Below are 27698 nucleotides of genomic sequence, written 5' to 3'. Positions count from 1 at the left end.
CACGCTTCTTCACACACTTCATTCACTCATCTGATGGGGGAACAAAACACTGGCTGCTTTTTCTCCCCAAACATAAAACCCTTTTTTTTTTTGTGGTACTTGGGTTAATGTCAGAAATGTGTAACACATTTTTCATTGCCGAGATCATGCAACGGATGTTCCTAGTGGATTATGTATATGTCTCAACCTCGTCGACACTGGAGTCAGACTCCGTGTCGACATCTGTGTCTGCCATCTGAGGTAGCGGGCGTTTTTTGAGCCCCTGATGGCCTTTGAGACGCCTGGGCAGGCGCGGGCTGAGAAGCCGGCTGTCCCACAGCTGCTACGTCATCCAGCCTTTTATGTAAGGAGTTGACACTGTCTGTTATACCTTCCACCTATCCATCCACTCTGGTGTCAGCCCCACAGGCGGCGACATCACATTTATCGGCATCTGCTCCGCCTCCACGTAACCTTCCTCATCAAACATGTCGACACAGCCGTACCGACACACCGCACACACACAGGGAATGCTCTGACTGAGGACAGGACCCCACAAAGTCCTTTGGGGAGACAGAGAGAGAGTATGCCAGCACACACCAGAGCGCTATATAATGCAGGGATTAACACTATAACTGAGTGATTTTTCCCAATAGCTGCTTGTATACACAATATTGCGCCTAAATTTAGTTCCCCCCCTCTCTTTTTAACCCTTTGAGCCTGAAAACTACAGGGGAGAGCCTGGGGAGCTGTCTTCCAGCTGCACTGTGAAGAGAAAATGGCGCCAGTGTGCTGAGGGAGATAGCTCCGCCCCTTTTTCGGCGGACTTCTCCCGCTTTTATATGGATCTCTGGCAGGGGTATTTTACACATATATAGCATCTATGACTATATATTGTGTAGATTTGCCAGCCAAGGTGTATAATATTGCTGCTCAGGGCGCACCCCCCCAGCGCCCTGCACCCATCAGTGACCAGAGTGTGAGGTGTGCATGAGGAGCAATGGCGCACAGCTGCAGTGCTGTGCGCTACCTTGGTGAAGACCGAAGTCTTCTGCCGTCGATTTCCAGGACCATCTTCTTGCTTCTGGCTCTGTAAGGGGGACGGCGGCGCGGCTCCGGGACCGGACGATCGAGGTCGGGCCCTGTGTTCGATCCCTCTGGAGCTAATGGTGTCCAGTAGCCTAAGAAGCCCAAGCTAGCTGCAAGCAGGTAGGTTCGCTTCTTCTCCCCTTAGTCCCTCGTAGCAGTGAGTCTGTTGCCAGCAGATCTCACTGAAAATAAAAAACCTAAATATATACTTTCTTTTCTAGGAGCTCAGGAGAGCCCCTAGTGTGCATCCAGCTCAGCCAGGCACAAGATTCTAACTGAGGTCTGGTGGAGGGTCATAGAGGGAGGAGCCAGTGCACACCAGGTAGTCCTAAAGCTTTCTTTAGTTGTGCCCAGTCTCCTGCGGAGCCGCAAATTCCCATGGTCCTTACGGAGTTCCCAGCATCCACTAGGACGTCAGAGAAATAACAAATTCAATAAATCTGAGTGTTTGTGTAGTTGAGAATTTATGCTGGGTGCACACTAGGCCGACAGATCTGATGACTGGTAAGTGCATACACTCTTACAGATCGGCGGCCCGATGTGTCATACATGACATCTAAACTGGGCGGACATTTAAAGTGTGATGTCAGTCACTGGTGGCCTCTGCAGCAAGTGTACAGGCAGTCACATACAGCATGGTGCACCGATATATATAAATCATCGGCTGTGCTGCAGTGCCGACACGATGCCTGAATAACGTTGTTCACAAACATATCGGGGGAACACACCCGCTGATGCACCCATGATATTTGGCCATTCAATCAACAGCTAATATATCAGCCAGTGTGTACCCAGCTTTAGACTGTAAGCTCCATAAAGTGCCGTGAGATAATAAGAATTTACTCACCGGTAATTCTATTTCTCGTAGTCCGTAGTGGATGCTGGGAACTCCGTAAGGACCATGGGGAATAGACGGGCTCCGCAGGAGACTGAGCACTCTAAAAGAAAGATTAGGTACTATCTGGTGTGCACTGGCTCCTCCCTCTATGCCCCTCCTCCAGACCACAGTTAAGGAAACTGTGCCCGGAAGAGCTGACACAACAAGGAAAGGATTTGGAATCCAGGGTAAGACTCATACCAGCCACACCAATCACACCGTACAACTCGTGATAACCATACCCAGTTAACAGTATGAACAACAACTGAGCCTCAGTAACAGATGGCTCATAACAATAACCCTTTAGTTAAGCAATAACCATATACATGTATTGCAGAGAGTCCGCACTTGGGACGGGCGCCCAGCATCCACTACGGACTACGAGAAATAGAATTACCGGTGAGTAAATTCTTATTTTCTCTGACGTCCTAGTGGATGCTGGGAACTCCGTAAGGACCATGGGGATTATACCAAAGCTCCCAAACGGGCGGGAGAGTGCGGATGACTCTGCAGCACCGAATGAGCAAAGGCAAGGTCCTCCTCAGCCAGGGTATCAAACTTGTAGAACTTAGCAAATGTGTTTGAACCCGACCAAGTAGCAGCTCGGCAAAGCTGTAAAGCCGAGACCCCTCGGGCAGCCGCCCAAGAAGAGCCCACCTTCCTTGTGGAATGGGCTTTCACTGATTTAGGATGCGGCAATCCTGCCGCAGAATGAGCTTGTTGAATCGTGTTACAGATCCAGCGCGCAATAGTTTGCTTTGAAGCAGGAGCAACCAGCTTGTTGGGTACATGCAGGATAAACAGCGAGTCAGTTTTCCTGACTCCAGCAGTCTTGGCTACATAGATTTTCAAAGCCCTGACTACATCTAGTAACTTGGAGTCCTCCAAGTCCCGAGTAGCCGCAGGCACCACAATAGGTTGGTTCAAATGAAACGCTGATACCCCCTTAGGGAGAAATTGGGGACGAGTCCTCAATTCTGCCCTGTCCATATGGAAGATCAGATAAGGGCTTTTACAAGACAAAGCCGCCAATTCTGACACACGCCTAGCCGAAGCTAAGGCCAATAGCATGACCACTTTCCACGTGAGATATTTTAGCTCCACGGTCTTAAGTGGCTCAAACCAGTGGGATTTTAGGAAACCCAACACAACGTTAAGATCCCAAGGTGCCACTGGAGGCACAAAAGGGGGCTGAATATGCAGCACTCCCTTAACAAACGTCTGAACTTCAGGCAGTGAAGCCAGTTCCTTTTGAAATAGATAGGGCCGAAATCTGGACCTTTATGGATCCTAATTTTAGGCCCATAGTCACTCCTGACTGTTGGAAGTGCAGGAATCGACCCAGCTGGAATTCCTCTGTAGGGGCCTTCCTGGCCTCACACCAAGCAACATATTTTCGCCATATACGGTGATAATGTTGTGCTGTCACGTCTTTCCTAGCCTTTATCAGCGTAGGAATACTTAATCTGGAATGCCCTTTTCCGTTAGGATCCGGCGTTCAACCGCCATGCCGTCAAACGCAGCCGCGGTAAGTCTTGGAAGAGACAGGGCCCCTGCTGTAACAGGTCCTGTCTGAGAGGCAGAGGCCATGGTTCCTCCGAGATCATTTCTTGTAGTTCTGGGTACCAAGTTCTTCTTGGCCAATCCGGAACGATGAGTATAGTTCTTACTCCTCTCTTTCTTACTATCCTCAGTACCTTGGGTATGAGAGGAAGAGGAGGGAACACATAAACCGACTGGTACACCCACGGTGTCACTAGTGCGTCCACAGCTATCGCCTGAGGGTCCCTTGACCTGGCGCAATATTTTTTTAGCTTTTTGTTGAGGCGGGACGCCATCATGTCCACCTGTGGCCGTTCCCAACGGTTTACAATCTGCGTGAAGACTTCTGGATGAAGTCCCCACTCTCCCGGGTGTAGGTCGTGCCTGCTGAGGAAGTCTGCTTCCCAGTTGTCCACTCCCGGAATGAACACTGCTGACAGTGCTAGCACGTGATTTTCCGCCCATCGGAGAATCCTTGTGGCTTCTGCCATCGCCATCCTGCTTCTTGTGCCGCCCTGCCGGTTTACATGGGCGACCGCCGTGATGTTGTCTGATTGAATCAGCACTGGTTGGTTCTGAAGCAGGGGCTCTGCTTGACTCAGGGCGTTGTAAATGGCCCTTAGTTCCAGTATATTTAGGTGTAGTGAAGTCTCCTGACTTGACCACAGTCCCTGGAAGTTCCTTCCCTGAGTGACTGCCCCCCATCCTCGGAGGCTTGCGTCCGTGGTCACCAGGACCCAGTCCTGTATGCCGAATCTGCGGCCCTCGAGTAGATGAGCACTCTGCAGCCACCACAGCAGAGACACCCTGGCCCTTGGGGACAGGGTGATCAACCGATGCATCTGAAGATGCGATCCGGACCATTTGTCTAACAGATCCCACTGAAAGATCCTTGCATGGAACCTGCCGAAGGGAATTGCTTCGTAAGAAGCCACCATCTTTCCCAGGACTCGCGTGCAGTGATGCACCGACACCTGTTTTGGTTTCAGGAGGTCCCTGACCAGAGATGACAATTCCTGGGCCTTCTCCACTGGGAGAAACACCTTCTTCTGTTCTGTGTCCAGAATCATGCCCAGGAAGAGCAGACGAGTCGCAGGAATCAGCTGCGACTTTGGGATATTCAGAATCCAGCCGTGCTGTAGCAACACTTCCCGAGAAAGTGCTACGCTGACTAACAACTGCTCTCTGGACCTCGCCTTTATAAGGAGATCGTCCAAGTACGGGATAATTATAACTCCCTTCTTCCGAAGGAGTATCATCATTTCGGCCATTACCTTGGTAAATACTCTCGGTGCCGTGGACAGACCAAACGGCAACGTCTGGAATTGGTAATGACAATCCTGTACCACAAACCTGAGGTACTCCTGGTGAGGTGGGTAAACGGGGACATGCAAGTAAGCATCCTTGATGTCCAGCGACACCATAAAATCCCCCTCTTCCACGCTTGCAATAACCGCCCTGAGCAATTCCATTTTGAACTTGAACTTCCTTATATAAGTGTTCAAGGATTTTAAATTCAGAATGGGTCTCACCGAACCGTCTGGTTTCGGTACCACAAACATTGTGGAATATTAACCCCGTCCCTGTTGAAGGAGGGGAACCTTGATTATCACCTGCTGGAGGTACAGCTTGTGAATTGCCGCCAGTACTACCTCCCTTTCCCTGGGAGCAGCTGGCAAGGCTGATTTGAGGTAACGGCGAGGGGGAGTCGCCTCGAACTCCAGCTTGTATCCCTGAGATACAATTTGTACCGCCCAGAGATCCACTTGTGAGCGAACCCACTGGTTGCTGAAGTTTCGGAGACGCGCCCCCAACCGCACCCGGCTCCGCCTGTGGAGCCCGAGCGTCATGCGGTGGACTTAGAGGAAGCGGGGGAGGATTTTTGTTCCTGGGAACTGGCTGCCTGGTGCAGCTTCTTTCCTCTACCCCTGCCTCTGGGCAGAAAGGATGCGCCTCTGATCCGCTTGCCTTTCTGAGGCCGAAAGGACTGTACATGATAATACAATGCTTTCTTAGGCTGTGAGGGAACCTGAGGTAAAAAAGTTGACTTCCCGGCTGTTGCCGTGGATACGAGGTCCGAGAGACCGTCCCCAAACAATTCCTCACCCTTATAAGGCAAAACCTCCATGTGTCTTTTAGAATCAGCATCACCTGTCCACTGCCGAGTCCATAATACTCTCCTGGCAGAAATGGACATTGCATTAATTCTAGATGCCAGCAGGCAAATGTCCCTCTGTGCATCCCGCATATATAAGACGACGTCTTTTATATGTTCTATGGTTAGCAAAATAGTATCCCTGTCGAGGGAATCAATGTTGTCTGACAGGGTATCAGACCATGCGGCTGCAGCACTACACATCCATGCTGAAGCAATAGCAGGTCTCAGTGTGTATACACAGACTTCAGGATAGCTTCCTGCTTTCTATCCGCAGGCTCCTTTAAGGCGGCCGTATCCTGAGACGGCAGTGCCACCTTTTTTGATAAGCGTGTGAGCGCCTTGTCCACCCTAGGGGATGTTTCCCAACGTAACCTATCCGTTGGCGGGAAAGGGTACGCCATCAGTAACCTCTTAGAAATCACTAGTTTCTTATCGGGGGAACTCCACGCTTCCTCACACAATTCATTTAATTCATCAGATGGGGGGAAAAGTCACTGGCTGCTTTTTCTCCCCAAACATAATACCCTTCTTGGTAGTAACCGGGTTAATATCAGAAATGTGCAAAACATTTTTCATTGCAGTAATCATGCATCGGATGGCTTTAGTAGACTGTGCATTTGTCTCATCCTCATCTACACTGGAGTCAGACTCCGTGTCGACATCTGTGTCTACCATCTGAGCTAGCGGGCGTTTATGAGCCCCTGATGGCCTCTGAGACGCCTGGGCAGGCACGGGTTGAGATCCCGGCTGTCCCAAGGCTGCTGCGTCATCGAACCTTTTATGTAAGGAGTTGACACTGTCTGTTAAGACCTTCCACATATCCATCCAATCCGGTGTCGGCCCCGTCGGGGGTGACACCACACTTATCTGCCCTTGCTCCGCCTCCACGTAACCCTCCTCATCAAACATGTCGACACAGCCGTACTGACACACCACACACACACAGGGAATGCTCTGACTGAGGACAGGACCCCACAAAGTCCTTTGGGGAGACAGAGAGAGAGTATGCCAGCACACACCACAGCGCTATATAACACAGGGATTTACACTATAATGAGTGATTTTTCCCAATAGCTGCTTAATATATATTATTTGCGCCTACATTTATGTGCCCCCCCTCTCTTTTTTACCCTTCTTGTATCAGGAATACTGCAGGGGAGAGCCTGGGGAGCTGCTTCCAGCGGAACTGTGAAGGAAAAATGGCGCTGGTGTGCTGAGGAAGAAGGCCCCGTCCTCTCAGCGGCGGGCTTCTCCCTGCAGTTTCTGACTGAAAAATGGTGGGGGTTTTACACATATACAGTCACAGACTGTATTATGTGTATTTTTATGCCAAAAGGTATTTTATTGCTGCCCAGGGCTGCAGTGCTGTGCGCTACCTTAATGAAGACCGGAGTCTTCTGCCGCCGATTTCATCTCCTTCTCTTCTGTCTTCTGGATCGAGGTCAGGCCCTGTGTTCGAACCCTCTGGAGCTAATGGTGTCCAGTAGCCTAAGAAGCACAAGCTAGCTGCACGCAGGTAGGTTTGCTTCTCTCCCCTCAGTCCCTCGTAGCAGTGAGTCTGTTGCCAGCAGATCTCACTGAAAACTAAAAACCTAACAAATACTTTCTTTCCAGCAAGCTCAGGAGAGCTCACTAGGAGCACCCAGCCCTGGCCGGGCACAGATTCTAACTGGAGGAGGGGCATAGAGGGAGGAGCCAGTGCACACCAGATAGTACCTAATCTTTCTTTTAGAATGCCCAGTCTCCTGCGGAGCCCGTCTATTCCCCATGGTCCTTACGGAGTTCCCAGCATCCACTAGGACGTCAGAGAAATGTAGGTACACTGTATAATATTATAAGTAGAAATATGAAAGTTCATCATGCCAGGTAGTGTTAACTAGCACACAACCAGAACAATTAACGCGGACAACACCTTTGACTAGCTCATCTTCATTTGCATACATCCTAACTGAAATGGTAGAAAGCATAGAGGCATCTAGAATCCATAACAAACACATTTGGTACCGTGGGTATTTGTCAAGCTGCATGCGAAACCAGATCCCCAAAAGCAGCCCATTGCTGCGGGCAGCGAATACACACGTCTCACTGAACCTTTATGTTTTCAGGAGAAAATGTATTTTATCTTTTGGGTGATACTAATAGGACAGCCCCCAAAATATATCTGAGAAAAATCTAAAAAAATAAAATAAAAAAATTATTATCAGTTTTTCACTCCAAATGTTTATTTGCCGCTACTTAGACTCTCCCCGACCTTGCAAAGCTTCAAACGGGCACTAAAAACCCACCTATTCATCAAAGCATACCCTTCCGATGCATAACCTACTCCTGAGGCCACTCCTCCATCCCCCTGCCTCATGCCTTCAACATCTCAGCTTTGCTTACATACTGCCATCCGGCTACCTCACACTTGCTTGCACCTCATGTCATCTGTCTGTCGACCCTTCCCACTAGATTGTTAGCTCTTCAAACCAGGGCCCTCTTTCCTCTTGTTATCTAAGCCCTCTTCTCGACACATTTCACTGGCAGCTCTCCCCTACTCAGCGACTATCTTTACCCGCTTTTTCTCCTGCTGGTAAAGGCTCATCTCCATCTATGGTTGGCCACCAGCCCCTAGTAGTACGATGATCACTCCCTCACTACTTACATCTTAGCTGTATTATGTCTTGTGAATTGTGGTGCTCTTTGTTACCTGTACTCTCTCTCTGTTATTTATCTACTGTAATGCTAAGTTTTGTCTCCCTGTACTGTCCTTAGTACGGCGCTGCGAAACACTTGTGGCACCTTATAAATAAAATGTAATAATAATAATAATAATTAAATGCTCCCCCCCCACCCCCCCAGCCCCCATAGAAACAATTTGACGGCAGATAAGAAACCTCTTCGCTCATCTAGTCTGCCTTCACAAAGACAGGAGACAGTACCCATAGTGGTGGAGAAATGGATCAGGTTGCAAGAGAGGATTACTGAACATAACTTAAGTAAAATCAAGGATTAGGGCTATATTTCCGAAGAGCAGTCGCTTCTCGGTGGGTTGGAGCTGAAAATTTAAAGTGCTACTCTCATTCAGTGTACACTACACTGAATGTCAGTGCTTCTTTAAATTTGGAGTTCCAACCCGCCGAGAAGCGAACATAGCCCTTAGAGTGAACTGCACTGTTCACAAATAAGAGCCTTTGAAGTGTCAGGTGCATGTGAAGTGACTGTAAGTTTGCCCACCAGTGACCGGATACTCGGAGGAGGTTGGAGTGCTTGCCTGGTTGTGAGGCTGTGTACAGGTCCTCTTGTAAGAAAGGCATGGAGTTTACGACAGATGGCTCTCTGGACGGATACATGTATTCTGAAGCTGTGAAGTCTCCAGATGAACTACTGAGACTAAACAACCGTGGAGTGAAGTTGAATTTCCCAGGATCTGTCAAATTAAAAACAAACAGCTCTTGTTTTACATGAAATTGAAAATAGAAGCCTACATTTCCTCATTCTTGTATGCATCATATTTTACATAAAGGCTACATGTGAGAACATGAGAATAATTTGGACTGTAGTTGCGGACCAATGTCTGCAGAAATGTATCCAAGATATTATTTAGTGGCAGTATAGCCTGCTGATGTGGTACTACAAACCTTAGCACGGCGTAGGGACCCACATGCTATACACCTCTGGGTTAATATTTCAAGTTACAGTATATATTTTACTCCAGATGAGTTTACAGTAAGGTAAACCACTTGAAAGTGCTTTTAAAGTTCTTTTAAACATGGCCATTATGATTAATCTTCTATTTTCTATACAGATAGACAAGCACTACCATTAGTTAGACAACATTCATGTAACAGAAAATGAGATGCAATTTTCCAAAGCAATAATGAAACAAAATCTATTACAAGGCACATTTTCAATAACATTAATAAAAGCAAGGACAAATATAGCGTTGGAATTCAGAAAAAGGCTTGAGGGGCGAAAGAAAAACAGGCAATGAGAAAGACAAAAAGAAATAGATGGCTTGGCATGCAGCTGGCAGTAAGTTACCTTGTAGCATGCAGTCATAGGCTTTGCGGTCTCTCCTTCCCAGCGCATCCCAGAATCCTAGTGGTTCAGACCCTTCATCACATTCATATATAGTCACGTTACTGCTGCTATGTAACCCGGCTTCTAAAGGACGTCTGAAATGCAAAATATTTAAGTCATGACCAGACCACATATATTCCACCCCTTGGCATCAAAATCTATACAACTGACAAAATTACAGATTAGGACACAATAAAATTAACAAAATTATTATTAGCTGCATTTACTACCAATGCATATGTATGAAATGATGTTCTCCAAGTTCCACAGAGTATAAGTATTAACTAATTTCTAGCCTCAAAATGGCTACACGTTATCTTGATCGGCAAATGGTTGCTTCAGTTTTTCATATACCAATGTATTGGGGCTAAAGTCCTACTATTAGCCAGATTGATAAAACACCTGGGTCTGTGCAATTTGGCCTACCACATATGTATAAACTGCAGAACGTTCTAGTCATTCAGGAAACAGATCAGAAAAAGTATTCATCAATGTGGCCAGCCAAGGTCCCTGCACACACAGACTGGGAAAACAGAGTAGCTGCTGACTACAATCAGACAGTAACCAAATAAAGCAACATGGCCGCTCTGTGCCTGGACAGAGTGTCATCTCTTTGTCCTTTTGGCCTCCCAGATTGCCCAGTAGCTACCATTCCTGGCTATTTTAAGACTGCAGTAAAATTTTCATCAATAGAAACTGCAGGAGAATAATACCATGGGGCATAATGCAGAATTCTTTTAAAGAGTACATTTTAGTCCATTTAAGAAAGGGATAAGTTTACTAATTAACACATTTAATAGTTCCTAATTTCTATTTTCATTTATTCTACATTAAAAAAAACAACATATACAGTTACCAAGACAATTGTTAAGAGAACGCTGTATCCCATTAAATTCCAGAAGCAATAGGAACTCACATACTGAACCCTCTGTTTGTACTGAAGCTCACAATGTGGTTTGGCAAGCAGGCATTGATCTTGAGGACAATGAGGGGTAAAAAGTAGTGCATAATTCGTGTGGTAGCTCCTGTACAGTACTCACTGCTCTTTTATTTTGTTGGCTGCGGTCCTCCCTACTTCCTTTGTGTGGCTTTGTGCTTTGCAGCCCTGCCAAAGGTAGATCACCGCTTTATTTACATTGAGCAGTATCATAGAGGTCCTTGATCGGAGGCTGCTGCAGTGACAAGCAACTTCAATTAGATTTCCCTCCATGGGAACCTCTCCTCGGACACAATACAACCTCCAATCACCTGCAGAGAAACAATTATCAGATGTGTAAAGAGAGGGGGTGATTATATTTAAGTGTGATGCAAACAATGAAGCAGACATAGCAAATTACTGCTATGCGCCATGGAAGCTAAAGCTGCGCTACTACCTATGTAAAGGATTTAGCTCACTTCAAAGGGGGGTGTGTAGATGGAAAGACCAATGACAAGCTGCAATCTCTTGACTGTGGCTTGTGATTGGTGTCCCACCCCCCACGCAGGTTTTCAGCACAAGGAACATAAATTAAAATGGAAAGACTGTTGCATGTGGAAGCAGGTGTGGTATATTTTAGACATTCATAATGTCAACACTAATTAAATGTAGCTATGATTAGAATGTTGGCCAGAGGTGTAACTAAGGGGGTCGAGCAGGGCACGTGCCCTGGGAGCTTTGGCAGGCCCAGCAGAGGGGGGCGCCACCGGCGGGCAGGGCATCATGCCCACTCATCACCTATTGCTCTGCCTCTGCCTGCCCCGGGTCGTCCCCAATCCCGCTGCTAGCCCTGCTATGTGAATGTGAGGGGAGGAGAGCCCTTCTGTAGCCTAACACATACCCCTAGTGCCTAACCCTAATCTCTACTTCTACAGCCTAAACCAAACCTTCCCTCTAGTACCTACCCCTAACCTGTAGCCTAACCCTAAACCTCCCTCTTCTGCCTACCCCCTAACCTCTCCTCTGGTAGCATAACCCTTGTGCCTACCACTAACCTCTCCTACCTTAGCACAACCTTAGTGCCTACCAATAACCTCTCCTTCTGTAGTACAACCCTAGTGCCTACCACTAATTTCTCCTCTCGTAGCCTAACCCTAACTTCTCCTGTAGCCTAACCCTAACCCCTCCTCCCATAGTCGAAGCCTAACCTCAACCGCCTCGGCTGGTCCGTGCATTTCACATGTCAACATTCTGCAGATACCAACATGTTAAATGTCGACATTGCAGAAGCGTTGATATTATAACTGCTGACATTGTGATGTCGACATTATGGCTACATCCTGTAGGAACTCCCGGCTGAGAACAATAGTAAAATGGTGGTAGGGCAGCTTTAAATCAATAACTAGATGCAGCAGGACATGGTATTATGCAGATGGTAATAAAACAGATTGGATTTTTTTTTTGTGTGTGTATATATATATATATATATATATATATATACACATACACACACACACACACACACATACACCTCTATCTAGCTATATATATATATATATATATATATATATATATATATATATATATATATTTCCCCCAAACTTTCAAATGCAACAATGAAGAGTGGTTGTGACGTACTTTGTGCATTTTCTTCCTCCTCCTCTCTCCTCCCAGCGTGGACAATCATTCCCCCTTGGAAACACTGGAGAAAACATGGAGGCTCTTTCCCTTGAAGCACTTGCACCTGTAAAAATAAAAATGTATATCTAGTTATAAAACCTAAATAAAATATTTGTTGTAGGCTTGAAGCTTTTACATGCAAGTCAGATCTATGTCTCTTTAGCTGCTGTGGATCTATTCATACTACAACATGCATCATCAGCTTTTTGCAATGTGTGCTGAACCATTTAACTTAAGCCAATCATTAGTATGTACATACTGCTAAAGTTTGAAAATTGGCTACTTTATAGTTGTAAAGTACCTTTTATACAGGTTCAGGAGTTTACTAAATTTACAATCACATTATACAGTATCTTCACGATGCGGTTAATTTACTGGCTGTCGGGATCTCGGCATTCAAGATACCGATGCCGGAATCATGACAGCCGGTAAAATGTTGGCGGTCGGAAACGCGAACGAGGCCCGGTACTCCCACTCGGGTGGTGGTCCATGCCACCACCCAAGGGGAAATCGAATATTGTGGTGAGCGCAGCGAACCCGCGAGGGTAGTCACTGCGCTCCCTGCTGGCATTCCGCCTGTCGGGATCCCGGCGTCTGCCTCCTGACTGCCAGGAGCCCGAATGGCGGTAAAGCATACCGAACCCGAAACTACAAGTGGAAGTTTCCAGAGCATATCCCTTGGAAGCTCTCACTTCTGCTTAGACGCTTCTTCACCCTGAAGCCACTATTCTTGGAGGCTGCCATCTTGAAAGCATCAGATGAGGTGCTCAGCTGCTCAAAGCTGACAAGCTCTCCCACTCTATTGCTGAAATCAAATCCCCTCTGGCAAGTTCCTGGGTGGCCACTTGAACCGAGGACATAATTCTATTATATTTGGAACACAGTGCTGATGAAGACAGCTCAAGACCAGTGAAGCTACAACTCCTCCTAACTCTCTGCAGTAAGAGGTTCACTGACCAGTGGCTGAGGGCATGGACAAAGATGGGTGATGACATTAAAAACGTAGACTACAGATGTGTCCTCTCTCAGAGTCACTAGTCCTGTTAAACAGCCCTTCTAGTTCCGCCTAGTCGTGAGCGTGTTCACTAACATCATGTGTTTTTTTGTGCATCTCTCCCCAAAAATGCATTTTATTCACATCGTTTTGCAAATAAGATGCACAAGCAGACTCTGCTGATTAAAGTGATATTAACGTGATATGCGGCATGCCTATATTCTGTGTGCGACTGCGGTTGTATCCTCATACAAAATGCACATTACAGCTGCGTTTCCTGGAAAATACAACTGCAGTCACACACAGGAGAAAATAACTGCTGTGTGTTAAACAAACAGGAGTCGGCACAAGAAGTGTGTGGGGGGGGAAAAAACAACAAAACAAAAAAAACAACCAAAATGTAATTTCTTAAGATCCAAGACAGACGTCCCCCTGCAGTATTTCCAATGCCTCTCATGTAAGTAATGCATGTGCACATTTATCTCAATTAGCCTAAGCTGTGCAATAGTGCTCCACTAATGTCAGTGACATCATCACCTGCAACCCCTGCACCCCCGGGCGACTCATTCAATACCCACTACAGTAATACAGAAAGTATTTCAATACTGTGCAATGGCCTAACTGCTCACTGCAGATAAAATGAGCATTAGGTGAAATGAAACTGCTAATGTAAAACGCAATATGAAGTAACGTGCCTGCGCTCCTCTCTCCTCGTCCAGCTCGATGGTCATTAGTGCCGACGTGCCCTTTTCGCTCACAGGTGAATGGCGGCCCTGCCAGAAGAAGTAAGCGCACTTTTCTTTTCCAGTCACCCTTACATGTTCCGTTTTTTGCCGTTGCCCAACTATGTAAATAAATGTAAAAAAAAAACCTCTGAATAATGGACTTCAAGTTTCCTATATAGAGGAACATATCAAACACACGAGGAAAAAGTGCAGATTCATTTTTAAATCCATTTCTACTCCCTTTTCCCTGTGTTGAGGAGTCTTTAGCTGGCATTTGCAGAAATATACATTCACTAACAAACATTTCAAAACCAATTTGAACGGGTGTACTATGAAATACCGATGCCCAGCATACCGGCACCGGGATCCCAACTGCCGGAATGCGGGCACAGTTATCCCCACGATGGAGAATAGTTGTCGGTATCCCGGAAGTAGGGATTCCGGCGCTGGTATGCAGAGCACCGGGATCCCGACAGCCGGGATATCAAGTGCCTCCCATATGAACCCTGCACTGCAGATAATACAGATGAGATTACAACATAACACAAACCTGGGCATGATTCTAATCCTGTTACAATGTATGTTAAGGATTTCATTTTGCTGCGGCTATACCACTAATACCACCCATGGTAGATAAGAGGCTAGTAAATCACATCAATGGCTATAGCGTGCATCGTCCAGGCACCCTAGCAAATTTATGGTTGAGCCCAGTGATGCTACTCTAGCCTACCTGGCTCCACATCAGTCTGACCTGGGAACAGCGAAACAGCATTCTGACCCATGTAATGGCCACATGCACTTTGTTAGGATGTTACATTTTTAGATATTCTAGAATTATCCAAATTGCCCTTATTGAAAGAAATGACAATCAACATCCAACCAAACAACCATAGGTGTTCTCTGCATGATGCAAAGTGTTTTTTTTAAACAATTTAGAATAAATAAATCTGTTCTCACCTGTTGTGCTCACCAAGTACTTCCATTTCACCACATACGCATCACCTTCGTGGAACTGACCAATGCTCTGTTTCGGCAGCCGACTGTAATCAAATTCCAAAATGTGCCAGACATCAACTGATACGGTCGTTATCTCATACTGCCTCCCGTCGTCTCCTTCAATGAGCCCATAACCACGGTAAACATTAAATCCATCCAAAACGGTTCCTACAGCCGCCTGGGAGACGGGAACCATCAGCATGACATCATACGCCTTCACATCTTCCTGCTTCTCCCCCTGTCACAGGGAACAGACATTTAGCTGATTACATTTCAGAGAGAAGACCGCAGGTACTTTGACTAATTTCTATTACCGAAAGCACTCTGTTTCGAATTAATGTGACAAATCCCTGCAATTCAGGCCATACATCACAATCCAGGAGATAACATTACAGTTTTTGCACTGGCTGGCTCTCCTCTACTTAAGGCAAATTCGTTTAATCTAATTGTTGAGATTACATTTAAATCTAATTTGTTTGTTGAGAAAAATGGAATTTCTGTCAATATGAAAAGAGATGGGAACAGACTCATTTGATTTAATGGAAAAACTGTTCATGTAAGAAAATAGTATTAATGTGAAGTGTAAAAACATAATGATGTGTGGTCATAGAGCACAACCAGCCAGTATAAAGCATGTGGATCTTGGTGGAAGGGCAGATATATGTCAGTGCACCAAAACCTAAACCATCCACCCAGCACCTACACATCACCGAGGTAAGAATGCGCTAACCACATTATATAGATCTAGCGCGTTTGCCTTTTGCTTTGGGAGTTCCTCACACAAAGCCTTCTCATTGGGTTTCTTCATTTCTGTCCAGTCCAGGAACTTTTCTTTGAACAGTATGGTTTCATTGTGTTCTGTTAGCCGACCAAATATTGCCCAGTCTGGGCGTCCATGTCCCTTCCTGAAGACAAACATGATGAATGTTAGACTGGTGTGCCTCATTGGGTCTAATTCCCTTGTTTGGCAATTTTAACATAGAGAACATTAATATAAACATGTTTATTACCTTTAATTGCATTCAAAAGTGTACCCATTGTACACACAGTGGAGACAGCCATTTTTGAGGCAAGTCCACATAATACACACAGTGGAGGCAGCCATATTTGTGGCCAGTCCACATAGCACACACAGTGGAGGCAGCCATATTTGTGAGCAATCCACATAGTACACATAGTGGAGGCAGCCATATTTGTGGGCAATCCACATAGTACACATAGTGGAGGCAGCCATATTTGTGGGCAATCCACATAGTACACATAGTGGAGGCAGCCATATTTGTGGGCAATCTACATTGTACACACACAGTGGAGGCAGCCATATTTGTGGGCAGTCCACGTAGTACACACAGTGGAGGCAGCCATGTCTAAGGGCTGAACTTATTAAAATTAACTACAGACACCTTGATAATTACAGTGTTGTCACTGGCTCCTAGTAAAATGGATAATCTGTATTTCCCACACAAATGTAATTTGAGAAATACATATACTGATACATATTATGTTACCTCTAAGGTGTCTTTTACATACTGAGCTAATATTTCTTTATTACTGAAGTTGTTAAACTCCTCCATGAAGACCAGGGGCGCAGCCAGGAGTCAAAATTAAGAAAATATCCTCCACTACTAAAGTTTTGGCTATACCCACAGGAGAAATACATTATGTATAATACATTTGTTTTGTAAATATAAAATAGTCACTAAAGCCAGTAGGTGACATCTGTACTTTGATTAGAGGACCCCTTTGAAATGGAACCAGAAGTCTAGAAAGATTATTAAATGCAGAGTAGGGGGTTATCGGAGATGCGTGGCTATCAAACATCTGAAGTAAATACATTACTGAGTAAGATGAAACCAATAGAGAAGTGTCCCTCTACCCACATGACAAAGCTCAATCCTGTTCTTGAAAAAGCGCTCTTCACAGTCAGGAGACACTAAATGACTCCAATGGCCCCAGGTAGCTACTCAGGGAACAAAGATATAGGAGTATGCCAGATGCTTCCATATACATATTTTAGCATTAGTACAAAGCTGAATATTCATTTTAATCCCAGTCATGGATTTGATCTGTTTTTTTTATTAGACACAGATATATTAGTAATGAGGGGCTGAGGCCTGCATCGTGTGTTGAATAGACCATAGTAGAATCCAATTATGAAAACGAATACAATAACCTAACATTAGAAAACGGAGAGAGCAATAAGACAAAGCATGTGAACAGCAGGTTTACTCTAAGGATCGGGTTCACTACGGGTGGCCGGCGGTCGGGCTCCCGGCGACCAGCATCCCGGCGCCGGGAGCCCGACCGCCGGCTTACCGACAGCTTGGCGAGCGCAAATGAGCCCCTTGCGGGCTCGCTGCGCTCGCCACGCTACGGGCACGGTGGCGCGCTACGCGCGCCACACTATTTTATTCTCCCTCTATGGGGGTCGTGGACCCCCACGAGGGAAAATAAGTGTCGGTAAGCCGGCGGTCGGGCTCCCGGCGCCGGTATACTGAGCGCCGGGAGCCCGACCGCCGGCAAACAGAAGACCACCCCTAAGGATCAGCTTCTAGATTTCCTACCTTGGTATAAGAGAATTGCATTCTCCAGGATCTAGAGGATTAATGTCGCAGTTTTCATAATCGAACACCCCATTCCATAGGTGTTTGGCTAGCTGGAATGCCACTTTCCGCTGAGTCAATGTCACCTCCTTTCCATGCCACACATATACCTCACTGCCAAAGTCAAACACCAGCACCTGCAAAATTTGTTTTCCACAAACAAAATGAAAACCAGTCTATAGTATACCATCAAATATTCTCATTGAAATAATTGCACAAATTGTTTTAAAGAACCACTAATACCAAATATGTTAACATTTAACATATACTGTTTAACTGAAAATGAAGTGGACTATATACTAAGCCTTGGCGAGAGATAAAGTGGACGGAGATAAAGTACCAACAAACTACTGTAAATTTTCAAACACAGCCTGTAACATGGCAGTTAGGAGCTGATTGGCTGGTACTTTACATCCGTCCACTTTCTCTCTCTCCAAGGCTTCGTACATAGACCTCTTTAGTACAACAATGTTAATTATTAAGGGCTTATCTCTCTGCCGACCACACCATTGTTGAGGTTGGTTTGGGCCCAAAATCATTACATTGTTTGGGAAAATATTGGATGCAAATGGGTCTTCGCTGTTTATGGCATGCTCATGAAAAAATAAGATTTTACTTACCGATAAATCTATTTCTCGTAGTCCGTAGTGGATGCTGGGGACTCCGTCAGGACCATGGGGAATAGCGGCTCCGCAGGAGACAGGGCACAAAAGTAAAAGCTTTAGGATCAGGTGGTGTGCACTGGCTCCTCCCCCTATGACCCTCCTCCAAGCCTCAGTTAGGATACTGTGCCCGGACGAGCGTACACAATAAGGAAGGATTTTGAATCCCGGGTAAGACTCATACCAGCCACACCAATCACACTGTACAACCTGTGATCTGAACCCAGTTAACAGCATGATAACAGCGGAGCCTCTGAAAAGATGGCTCACAACAATAATAACCCGATTTTTGTAACAATAACTATGTACAAGTATTGCAGACAATCCGCACTTGGGATGGGCGCCCAGCATCCACTACGGACTACGAGAAATAGATTTATCGTTAAGTAAAATCTTATTTTCTCTGACGTCCTAGTGGATGCTGGGGACTCCGTCAGGACCATGGGGATTATACCAAAGCTCCCAAACGGGCGGGAGAGTGCGGATGACTCTGCAGCACCGAATGAGAGAACTCCAGGTCCTCTTTAGCCAGGGTATCAAATTTGTAGAATTTTACAAACGTGTTCTCCCCCGACCACGTAGCTGCTCGGCAGAGTTGTAATGCCGAGACCCCTCGGGCAGCCGCCCAGGATGAGCCCACCTTCCTTGTGGAATGGGCCTTGACAGATTTAGGCTGTGGCAGGCCTGCCACAGAATGTGCAAGTTGAAATGTGCTACAAATCCAACGAGCAATCGTCTGCTTAGAAGCAAGAGCACCCAGTTTGTTGGGTGCATACAGGATAATAGCGAGTCAGTTTTCCTGACTCCAGCCGTCCTGGAAACCTATATTTTCAGGGCCCTGACAACATCTAGCAACTTGGAGTCCTCCAAGTCCCTAGTAGCCGCAGGTACCACAATAAGCTGGTTCAGGTGAAACGCTGACACCACCTTAGGAAGAAACTGGGGACGAGTCCGCAGCTCTGCCCTGTCCGAATGGACAATCAGATATGGCTTTTGTGAGACAAAGCCGCCAATTCTGACACTCGCCTGGCCGAGGCCAGGGCCAACAGCATGGTCACTTTTCATGTGAGATATTTCAAATCCACAGATTTGAGCGGTTTAAAATGTGATTTGAGGAATCCCAGAACTACGTTGAGATCCCACAGTGCCACTGGAGGCACAAAAAGGGGGTTGTATATGCAATACTCCCTTGACAAACTTCTGGACTTCAGGAACTGAAGCCAATTCTTTCTGGAAGAAAATTGACAGGGCCGAAATTTGAACCTTAATGGACCCCAATTTGAGGCCTATAGACACTCCTGTTTGCAGGAAATGCAGGAATCGACCGAGTTGAAATTTCTTCGTGGGGCCTTCCTGGCCTCACACCACGCAACATATTTTCGCCACATGTGGTGATAATGTTTTGCGGTCACCTCCTTCCTGGTTTTGACCAGGGTAGGAATGACCTCTTCCGGAATGCCTTTTTCCCTTAGGATCTGGCGTTCCACCGCCATGCCGTCAAACGCAGCCGCGGTAAGTCTTGGAACAGACCTGGTACTTGCTGAAGCAAGTCCCTTCTTAGCGGCAGAGGCCATGAGTCCTCTGTGAGCATTTCTTGAAGTTCCGGGTGCCACGTCCTTCTTGGCCAATCCGGAGCCACGAGTATAGTTCTTACTCCTCTACGTCTTATAATTCTCAGTACCTTGGTTATGAGAAGCAGAGGAGGGAACACATACACCGACTGGTACACCCACGGTGTTACCAGAACGTCCACAGATATTGCTTGAGGGTCTCTTGACCTGGCGCAATACCTGTCCAGTTTTTTGTTCAGGCGGGACGCCATCATGTCCACCTTTGGTCTTTCCCAACGGTTCACAATCATGTGGAATACTTCCCGATGAAGTCCCCACTCTCCCGGGTGGAGGTCGTGCCTGCTGAGGAAGTCTGCTTCCCAGTTGTCCACTCCTGGAATGAACACTGCTGACAGTGCTATCACATGATTTTTCGCCCAGCGAAGAATCCTTGCAGTTTCTGCCATTGCCCTCCTGCTTCTTGTGCCGCCCTGTCTGTTTACGTGGGCGACTGCCGTGATGTTGTCCCACTGGATCAATACCGGCTGACCTTGAAGCAGAGGTCTTGCTAAGCTTAGAACATTGTAAATTGCCCTTAGCTCCAGTATATTTAAGTGGAGAGAAGTCTCCAGACTTGATCACACTCCCTGGAAATTTTTTCCCTGTGTGACTGCTCCCCAGCCTCTCAGGCTGGCATCCGTGGTCACCAGGACCCAGTCCTGAATGCCGAATCTGCGGCCCTTTAGTAGATGAGCACTCTGCAACCACCGCAGAAGAAACACCCTTGTCCTTGGAGACAGGGTTATCCGCTGATGCATCTGAAGATGCGTTCCGGACCATTTTTCCAGCAGATCCCACTGAAAAGTTCTTGCGTGAAATCTACCGAATGGAATCGCTTCGTAAGAAGCCACCATTTTTCCCAGGACCCTTGTGCAATGATGCACTGACACTTTCCCTGGTTTTAGGAGGTTCCCGACTAGCTCGGATAACTCCCTGGCTTTCTTCTCCGGGAGAAACACCTTTTTCTGGACTGTGTCCAGAATCATCCCTAGGAACAGCAGACGTGTCGTCGGAAACAGCTGCGGTTTTGGAATATTTAGAATCCACCCGTGCTGTCGTAGAACTACTTGAGATAGTGCTACTCCGACCTCCAACTGTTCTCTGGACCTTGCCCCTATCAGGAGATCGTCCATTTTCTTTGAAGAAGAATCATCATTTCGGCCATTACCTTGGTAAGGACCCGGGGTGCCGTGGACAATCCAACCGGCAGCGTCTGAAACTGATAGTGACAGTTCTGTACCACGAACCTGAGGTACCCTTGGTGAGAAGGGCAAATTGGGACATGGAGGTAAGCATCCCTGATGTCCCGGGACACCATATAGTCCCCTTCTTCCTGGTTCGCTATCACTGCTCTGAGTGACTCCATCTTGATTTGAACCTTTGTATGTAAGTGTTCAACTATTTCAGATTTAGAATAGGTCTCACCGAGCCGTCTGGCTTCAGTACCACAATATAGTGTGGAATAATACCCCTTTCCTTGTTGTAGGAGGGGTACTTTGATTATCACCTGCTGGGAATACAGCTTGTGAATTGTTTCCACTACTGCCTCCCTGTCGGAGGGAGACGTTGGTAAAGCAGACTTCAGGAACCTGCGAGGGGGGAGACGTCTCGAATTTCCAATCTGTACCCCTGGGATACTACTTGTAGGATCCAGGGGTCCACTTGCGAGTGAGCCCACTGCGTGCTGAAACTCTTGAGACGACCCCCCCCACCGCACCTGAGTCCGCTTGTACGGCCCCAGCGTCATGCTGAGGACTTGGCAGAAGCGGTGGAGGGCTTCTGTTTCTGGGAATGGGCTGCCTGCTGCAGTCTTCTTCCCTTTCCTCTATCCCATGGCAGATATGACTGGCCTTTTGCCCGCTTGCCCTTATGGGGACGAAAGGACTGAGGCTGAAAAGACGTTGTCTTTCTCCTTTATACGGCAATACTTCCATGTGCCGTTTGGAATCTGCATCACCTGACCACTGTCGTGTCCATAAACAACTTCTGGCAGATATGGACATCGCACTTACTCTTGATGCCAGAGTGCAAATATCCCTCTGTGCATCTCGCATATATAGAAATGCATCCTTTAAATGCTCTATAGTCAATAAAATACTGTCCCTGTCAAGGGTATCAATATTTTCAGTCAGGGAATCCGACCAAGCCACCCCAGCGCTGCACATCCAGGCTGAGGCGATCGCTGGTCGCAGTATAACACCAGTATGTGTGTATATACTTTTTAGGATATTTTCCAGCCTCCTATCAGCTGGCTCCTTGAGGGCGGCCCTATCTGGAGACGGTACCGCCACTTGTTTTGATAAGCGTGTGAGCGCCTTATCCACCCTAAGGGGTGTTTCCCAACGCGCCCTAACTTCTGGCGGGAAAGGGTATACCGCCAATAATTTTCTATCGGGGGAAACCCACGCATCATCACACACTTTAATTTATCTGATTCAGGAAAAACTACAAGTAGATTATTCCCACCCTACATAATACCCTTATTTGTGGTACTTGTAGTATCAGAAATATGTAACACCTCCTTCATTGCCCTTAACATGTAACGTGTGGCCCTAAAGGAAAATACGTTTGTTTCTTCACCGTCGACACTGAAGTCAGTGTCCGTGTCTGTGTCTACCAACTGAGGTAAATGGGCGTTTTTACAAGCCCCTGACGGTGTCTGAGACGCCTGGACAGGTACTAATTTGTTTGCCGGCCGTCTCATGTCGTCAACCGACCTTGCATCGTGTTGACATTATCACGTAATTCCTAAATAAGCCATCCATTCCGGTGTCGACTCCCTAGAGAGTGACATCACCCATACAGGCAATTTGCTCCGCCTCCTCACCAACATCGTCCTCCTACATGTCGACACACACGTACCGACACACAGCACACACACACAGGGAATGCTCTGATAGAGGACAGGACCCCACTAGCCCTTTGGGGAGACAGAGGGAGAGTTTGCCAGCACACACCAAAAACGCTATAATTATACAGGGACAACCCCTTATACAAGTGTTTTCCCTTATAGCATTTTCACATATGTAATCATATCGCCAAATAAGTGCCCCCCCTCTCTGTTTTAACCCTGTTTCTGTAGTGCAGTGCAGGGGAGAGCCTGGGAGCCTTCCTCTCAGCAGAGCTGAGCAGGAAAATGGCGCCGTGTGCTGAGGAGAATAGGCCCCGCCCCCTAAAACGGCGGGCTCTTCTCCCGGAGTTTGTGAGATCAGGCAGGGGTTAAATACATCCATATAGCCTCAAGGGCTATATGTGATGTATTTTAGCCATAAAAAAGGTATAATACATTGCTGCCCAGAGCGCCCCCCCCAGCGCCCTGCACCCTCAGTGACCGCTGGTATGAAGTGTGCTGACAACAATGGCGCACAGCTGCAGTGCTGTGCGCTACCTTATGAAGACTGAAAGTCTTCTGCCGCCTGTTTCTGGACCTCTGGACCTCTTCAACTTCGGCATCTGCAAGGGGGGTCGGCGGCGCGGCTCCGGGACGAACCCCAGGGTGAGACCTGTGTTCCGACTCCCTCTGGAGCTAATGGTGTCCAGTAGCCTAAGAATCCAATCCATCCTGCACGCAGGTGAGTTGAAATTCTCTCCCCTAAGTCCCTCGATGCAGTGAGCCTGTTGCCAGCAGGACTCACTGAAAATAAAAAACCTAAAAAACTTTTTCTAAGCAGCTCTTTAGGAGAGCCACCTAGATTGCACCCTGCTCGGACGGGCACAAAAACCTAACTGAGGCTTGGAGGAGGGTCATAGGGGGAGGAGCCAGTGCACACCACCTGATCCTAAAGCTTTATTTTTGTGCCCTGTCTCCTGCGGAGCCGCTAATCCCCATGGTCCTGACGGAGTCCCCAGCATCCACTTAGGACGTTAGAGAAAGGACGTTTTAACGCCCCTGACGGTGTTTGAGACGCCTGGACAGGTACTAATTGGTTTGCCGGCCGTCTCATGTCGTCAACCGACCTTGCAGCGTGTTGACATTATCACGTAATTCCTTAAATAAGCCATCCATTCCGGTGTCGACTCCCTAGAGAGTGACATCACCATTACAGACAATTGCTCCGCCTCCTCACCAACATCGTCCTCATACATGTCGACACACACGTACCGACACACAGCGCACACACACAGGGAATGCTCTGATAGAGGACAGGACCCCACTAGCCCTTTGGGGAGACAGAGGGAGAGTTTGCCAGCACACACCAAAAACGCTATAATTATACAGGGACAACCTTTATATAAGTGTTTTTCCCTTATAGCATTTTAATATATATAGTCATATCGCCAAATAAGTGCCCCCCCTCTCTGTTTTAACCCTGTTTCTGTAGTGCAGTGCAGGGGAGAGCCTGGGAGCCTTCCCACCAGCATTTCTGTGAGGGAAAATGGCGCTGTGTGCTGAGGAGAATAGGCCCCGCCCCCTTTTCGGCGGGCTTCTTCTCCCGTTTTTCTGAGACCTGGCAGGGGTTAAATACATCCATATAGCCCCCAGGGGCTATATGTGATGTATTTTTAGCCAGAATAAGGTACTATCATTGCTGCCCAGGGCGCCCCCCCCAGCGCCCTGCACCCTCAGTGACCGCTGCTATGAAGTGTGCTGACAACAATGGCGCACAGCTGCAGTGCTGTGCGCTACCTTATGAAGACTGAAAAGTCTTCTGCCGCCGGTTTCTGGACCTCTTCACTTTTCGGCATCTGCAAGGGGGTCGGCGGCGCGGCTCCGGGACGAACCCCAGGGTGAGACCTGTGTTCCGACTCCCTCTGGAGCTAATGGTGTCCAGTAGCCTAAGAAGCCAATCCATCCTGCACGCAGGTGAGTTCACTTCTCTCCCCTAAGTCCCTCGATGCAGTGAGCCTGTTGCCAGCAGGACTCACTGAAAATAAAAAACCTAACAAAACTTTTACTCTAAGCAGCTCTTTAGGAGAGCCACCTAGATTGCACCCTTCTCGGCCGGGCACAAAAATCTAACTGAGGCTTGGAGGAGGGTCATAGGGGGAGGAGCCAGTGCACACCACCTGATCCTAAAGCTTTTACTTTTGTGCCCTGTCTCCTGCGGAGCCGCTATTCCCCATGGTCCTGACGGAGTCCCCAGCATCCACTAGGACGTCAGAGAAATGGGCAATAAGCAAGGCAGCCTGCACCAGCAGTCACCTGCGGATTACACTCATTTCTCCCCATAGGGCAGATGCATCAAACCTTTGTGAGAGGCAAAGAAGTTGCCCATAGCAACTATTCAATCAGCTACTGTTATTTATCTAACACTAGCTGGAGTACCCGGCATTGCCCAGGATTTTAAGAATGTCTGTTTACCAAAATAAATTGAAATATTAAACACACAGTATAAACAACATTGTAGATAGCTGAATACCCGGTGCTTTTCTAGGGAATGAGGATGGAAAATTACAATGATAGTTGTTCGTTAATTTACGTTGGTTGGAGATCTAGTATATAGGCATATCTTGCTTCCCTAACGCACTTTATGTAGTGGGCGGACCCCTTTTTGGTCCCCCAAGGGACCCTGCTCTTCCCACTATACATTTCAAAATTTTTATAGTTGCCTCGGCTGTATTTTAATACGCTCGTATGTAAAATTTCACGACCTTCACTTGTAAACTGTGGATTTGTATAGAGACACAGAAGTACAAATTTTCGCTGTTATATATTAGATAAGTACCTAGATAGATCCTCCTCCCCCAAACACTCCACAGTTTCTTATATAGCACAGCACCTTATGTATCTCCCAATATACTTTGTACTGCTGGGGGACCGTGCTACTTCCACTATATAACTCTGTGTGTGTGGGTTCGTGCTACCTCCATTCCCCTCCTCACATCATGTCACTGGTCCTGTCACATGCAGCCCTGTCATCACTGACATATCATGCATGTCCGGATATAGTCTGTGCTGCTGGTCCACCCCTAGGGGTGCTAGTGGTGTGTTACCCCCACAGTGTTTGTTCCCAGAGTGTAAGTAATATGTGTAGCAAGTTTGGTGTAAATTGCTCCAGGCATTCCAGAGTTATGCAGTCTGCTGAAAAACTCTGTGCTGCTGCCTCAACCCTAGGGATGCTAGGGGTGTCTTACCCCCACAGTGTTTGTTCCCAGCTTGTAAGTCATATGTGTACCAAGTTTGTTGTAAATTGGTCTAGGCATTCTGGAGTCATGATGTCTCCTGAAATACTCTGTGCTGCTCTCCCACCCCTAGTGGTGCTAGGGGTGTCTAACCCCCACAGAGTTTGTTCCCAGATTGTAAGTCAGATGTGTACCAAGTTTGGTGTAAATTGCTCCGGCCTTTCCACAGTTATGCTGTCTGCTGACATACTCTGTGCTGCTGTCCCACCCCATATGGGTGCTAGGGGTGTCTGACCCCTATAGTGTTTGTTTCCTGAGTGTAAGTCATATGTGTACCAAGTTTGTTGTAAATTGCTGCAGGCATTCCAGAGTTATGCTGTCTGCTGAAATACTCAGTGCTGCTGCCTCACCCCTAAGGGTGCTAGGGGTGTCTTCCTGCCACAGTGTCTGTTGCCAGATTGTAAGGCATATGTGTACCAATTTTTGAGTACATTGCTCCAGCAATTCCAGAGTTATGTTGTCTCCTGATATACTCTGTGCTGCTGTCTGTCCCCCTAGGGGTGTTAGGGATTTTTAATTGTTTTCGTTGCCTCTGCCATGTTTTAATACGCTTGTATGTAAAATTTCACGATCTTCGCTTGTAAACTGTGGATTTGTATAGAAAGACAGAAGAACAGAAAGACAAATTTTCATTTTTAAATATTAGATGGGGAAGATTTATCAAATCTTGAAGACAAAGGGCCAACCAGCTACTAACTGTAATTTTTCTAGCCCAGTCTGTAAAATGGCAGTTACTATAGTAGCTGATTGGTTAGTACTTTCTTTCTACAAGATTTGATACAGATGTGTCCTCTTAAGGGTCCTACACACTCAGTGACCCGCCGCCGAGCTGTCAGATGGCCGACCCGGCGGCGGGGAAAGTGAAGTTTCTTCACTTTCCCCCCCCCCTTCCCCCCATCACCTGGCTCCATAGCAGTGCATGCTAATATGGACGAGATTGTCCATACTAGCTTGAATGCATAAGCAACACGGCACCAACGATGAACGAGCACAGGACCGCGCACCGTTGGTGCCTACACACTGAACGAGTCACGCTAAACAGCCCTTCAGGTCACACCATGCCGGGCATCTTTTTGCGTTTTTCCCGTAAACATGTGTCCTAATCGCAAAGTAATCCAATAGGACACACAATCAGTTCCTGCTAATGAAAACGATATGCAGTTTTTGCCTATATTTTGGGCGTAATTGCGACTGCATCTGCATCCGAAATGCCACGTTACAGTGTTTGCCAGGAAAAAATTGTAGCATAGCATTTTGTATGCAAATACAGTTGCAGTCACACACAGAATATATGGATGCTGCATATTATTTTAATCAGCAGAAGCAGGTTGTGTGGCCTATTGCATTACTTTGCATCTAAGATTCATTTTCACGTAACGCGACTTGTAGCGCACGGAGCAAAGATGTAAATGGATACAGCTGTACATTTCCCCCATGTCAGCTAGCTGTTTGGCCCAAACACAGAACTGCAAATAATGTCCAACTTGGAGTCTTTATGTGTATCCAAAGTGGAAAGAGTTAATTTAGGGGTCCTTTATCAACGAGTGATAAAACTCGTTGTGGATGATAAATGGTGCGCCAGCCAATCAGCTCCCAACTATCATTAGTCAAACACATGACAGGAGCTACTGGCTGGAGAACCATTTATTATACGCTATGAATTTTATTATTCACACATTTTT

At 46.9% G+C, this 27698-nt stretch overlaps 1 protein-coding gene across 21 annotated transcripts in view; it reads right to left on the bottom strand.

The window, feature by feature from the left end:
- Positions 1 to 27698, bottom strand: part of SVIL (supervillin) — a 381188-nt gene that overhangs the window by 13809 nt on the left and 339681 nt on the right. For 15 of the 21 annotated variants that reach the window (XM_063922042.1, XM_063922039.1, XM_063922041.1 and 12 more), the window contains 8 exons: positions 17583 to 17758; positions 15749 to 15923; positions 14980 to 15256; positions 13993 to 14141; positions 12262 to 12367; positions 10748 to 10955; positions 9669 to 9802; positions 8899 to 9054 (listed from right to left, as the gene is read on the bottom strand). In XM_063922042.1, the coding sequence (XP_063778112.1) occupies positions 8899 to 9054; positions 9669 to 9802; positions 10748 to 10955; positions 12262 to 12367; positions 13993 to 14141; positions 14980 to 15256; positions 15749 to 15923; positions 17583 to 17758 (1381 nt within the window). The remainder of the gene's footprint in view (positions 1 to 8898; positions 9055 to 9668; positions 9803 to 10747; positions 10956 to 12261; positions 12368 to 13992; positions 14142 to 14979; positions 15257 to 15748; positions 15924 to 17582; positions 17759 to 27698) is intronic. The other 6 variants (XM_063922044.1, XM_063922056.1, XM_063922047.1 and 3 more) reach the window with 1 other exon arrangement.

Source organism: Pseudophryne corroboree, chromosome 5, assembly GCF_028390025.1.
Source record: "Pseudophryne corroboree isolate aPseCor3 chromosome 5, aPseCor3.hap2, whole genome shotgun sequence".
NCBI lineage: Eukaryota > Metazoa > Chordata > Amphibia > Anura > Myobatrachidae > Pseudophryne > Pseudophryne corroboree.
The sequence above is the reverse complement of the archived record's forward strand: the minus strand, read 5'-3'. Positions and strand labels throughout refer to the sequence as shown.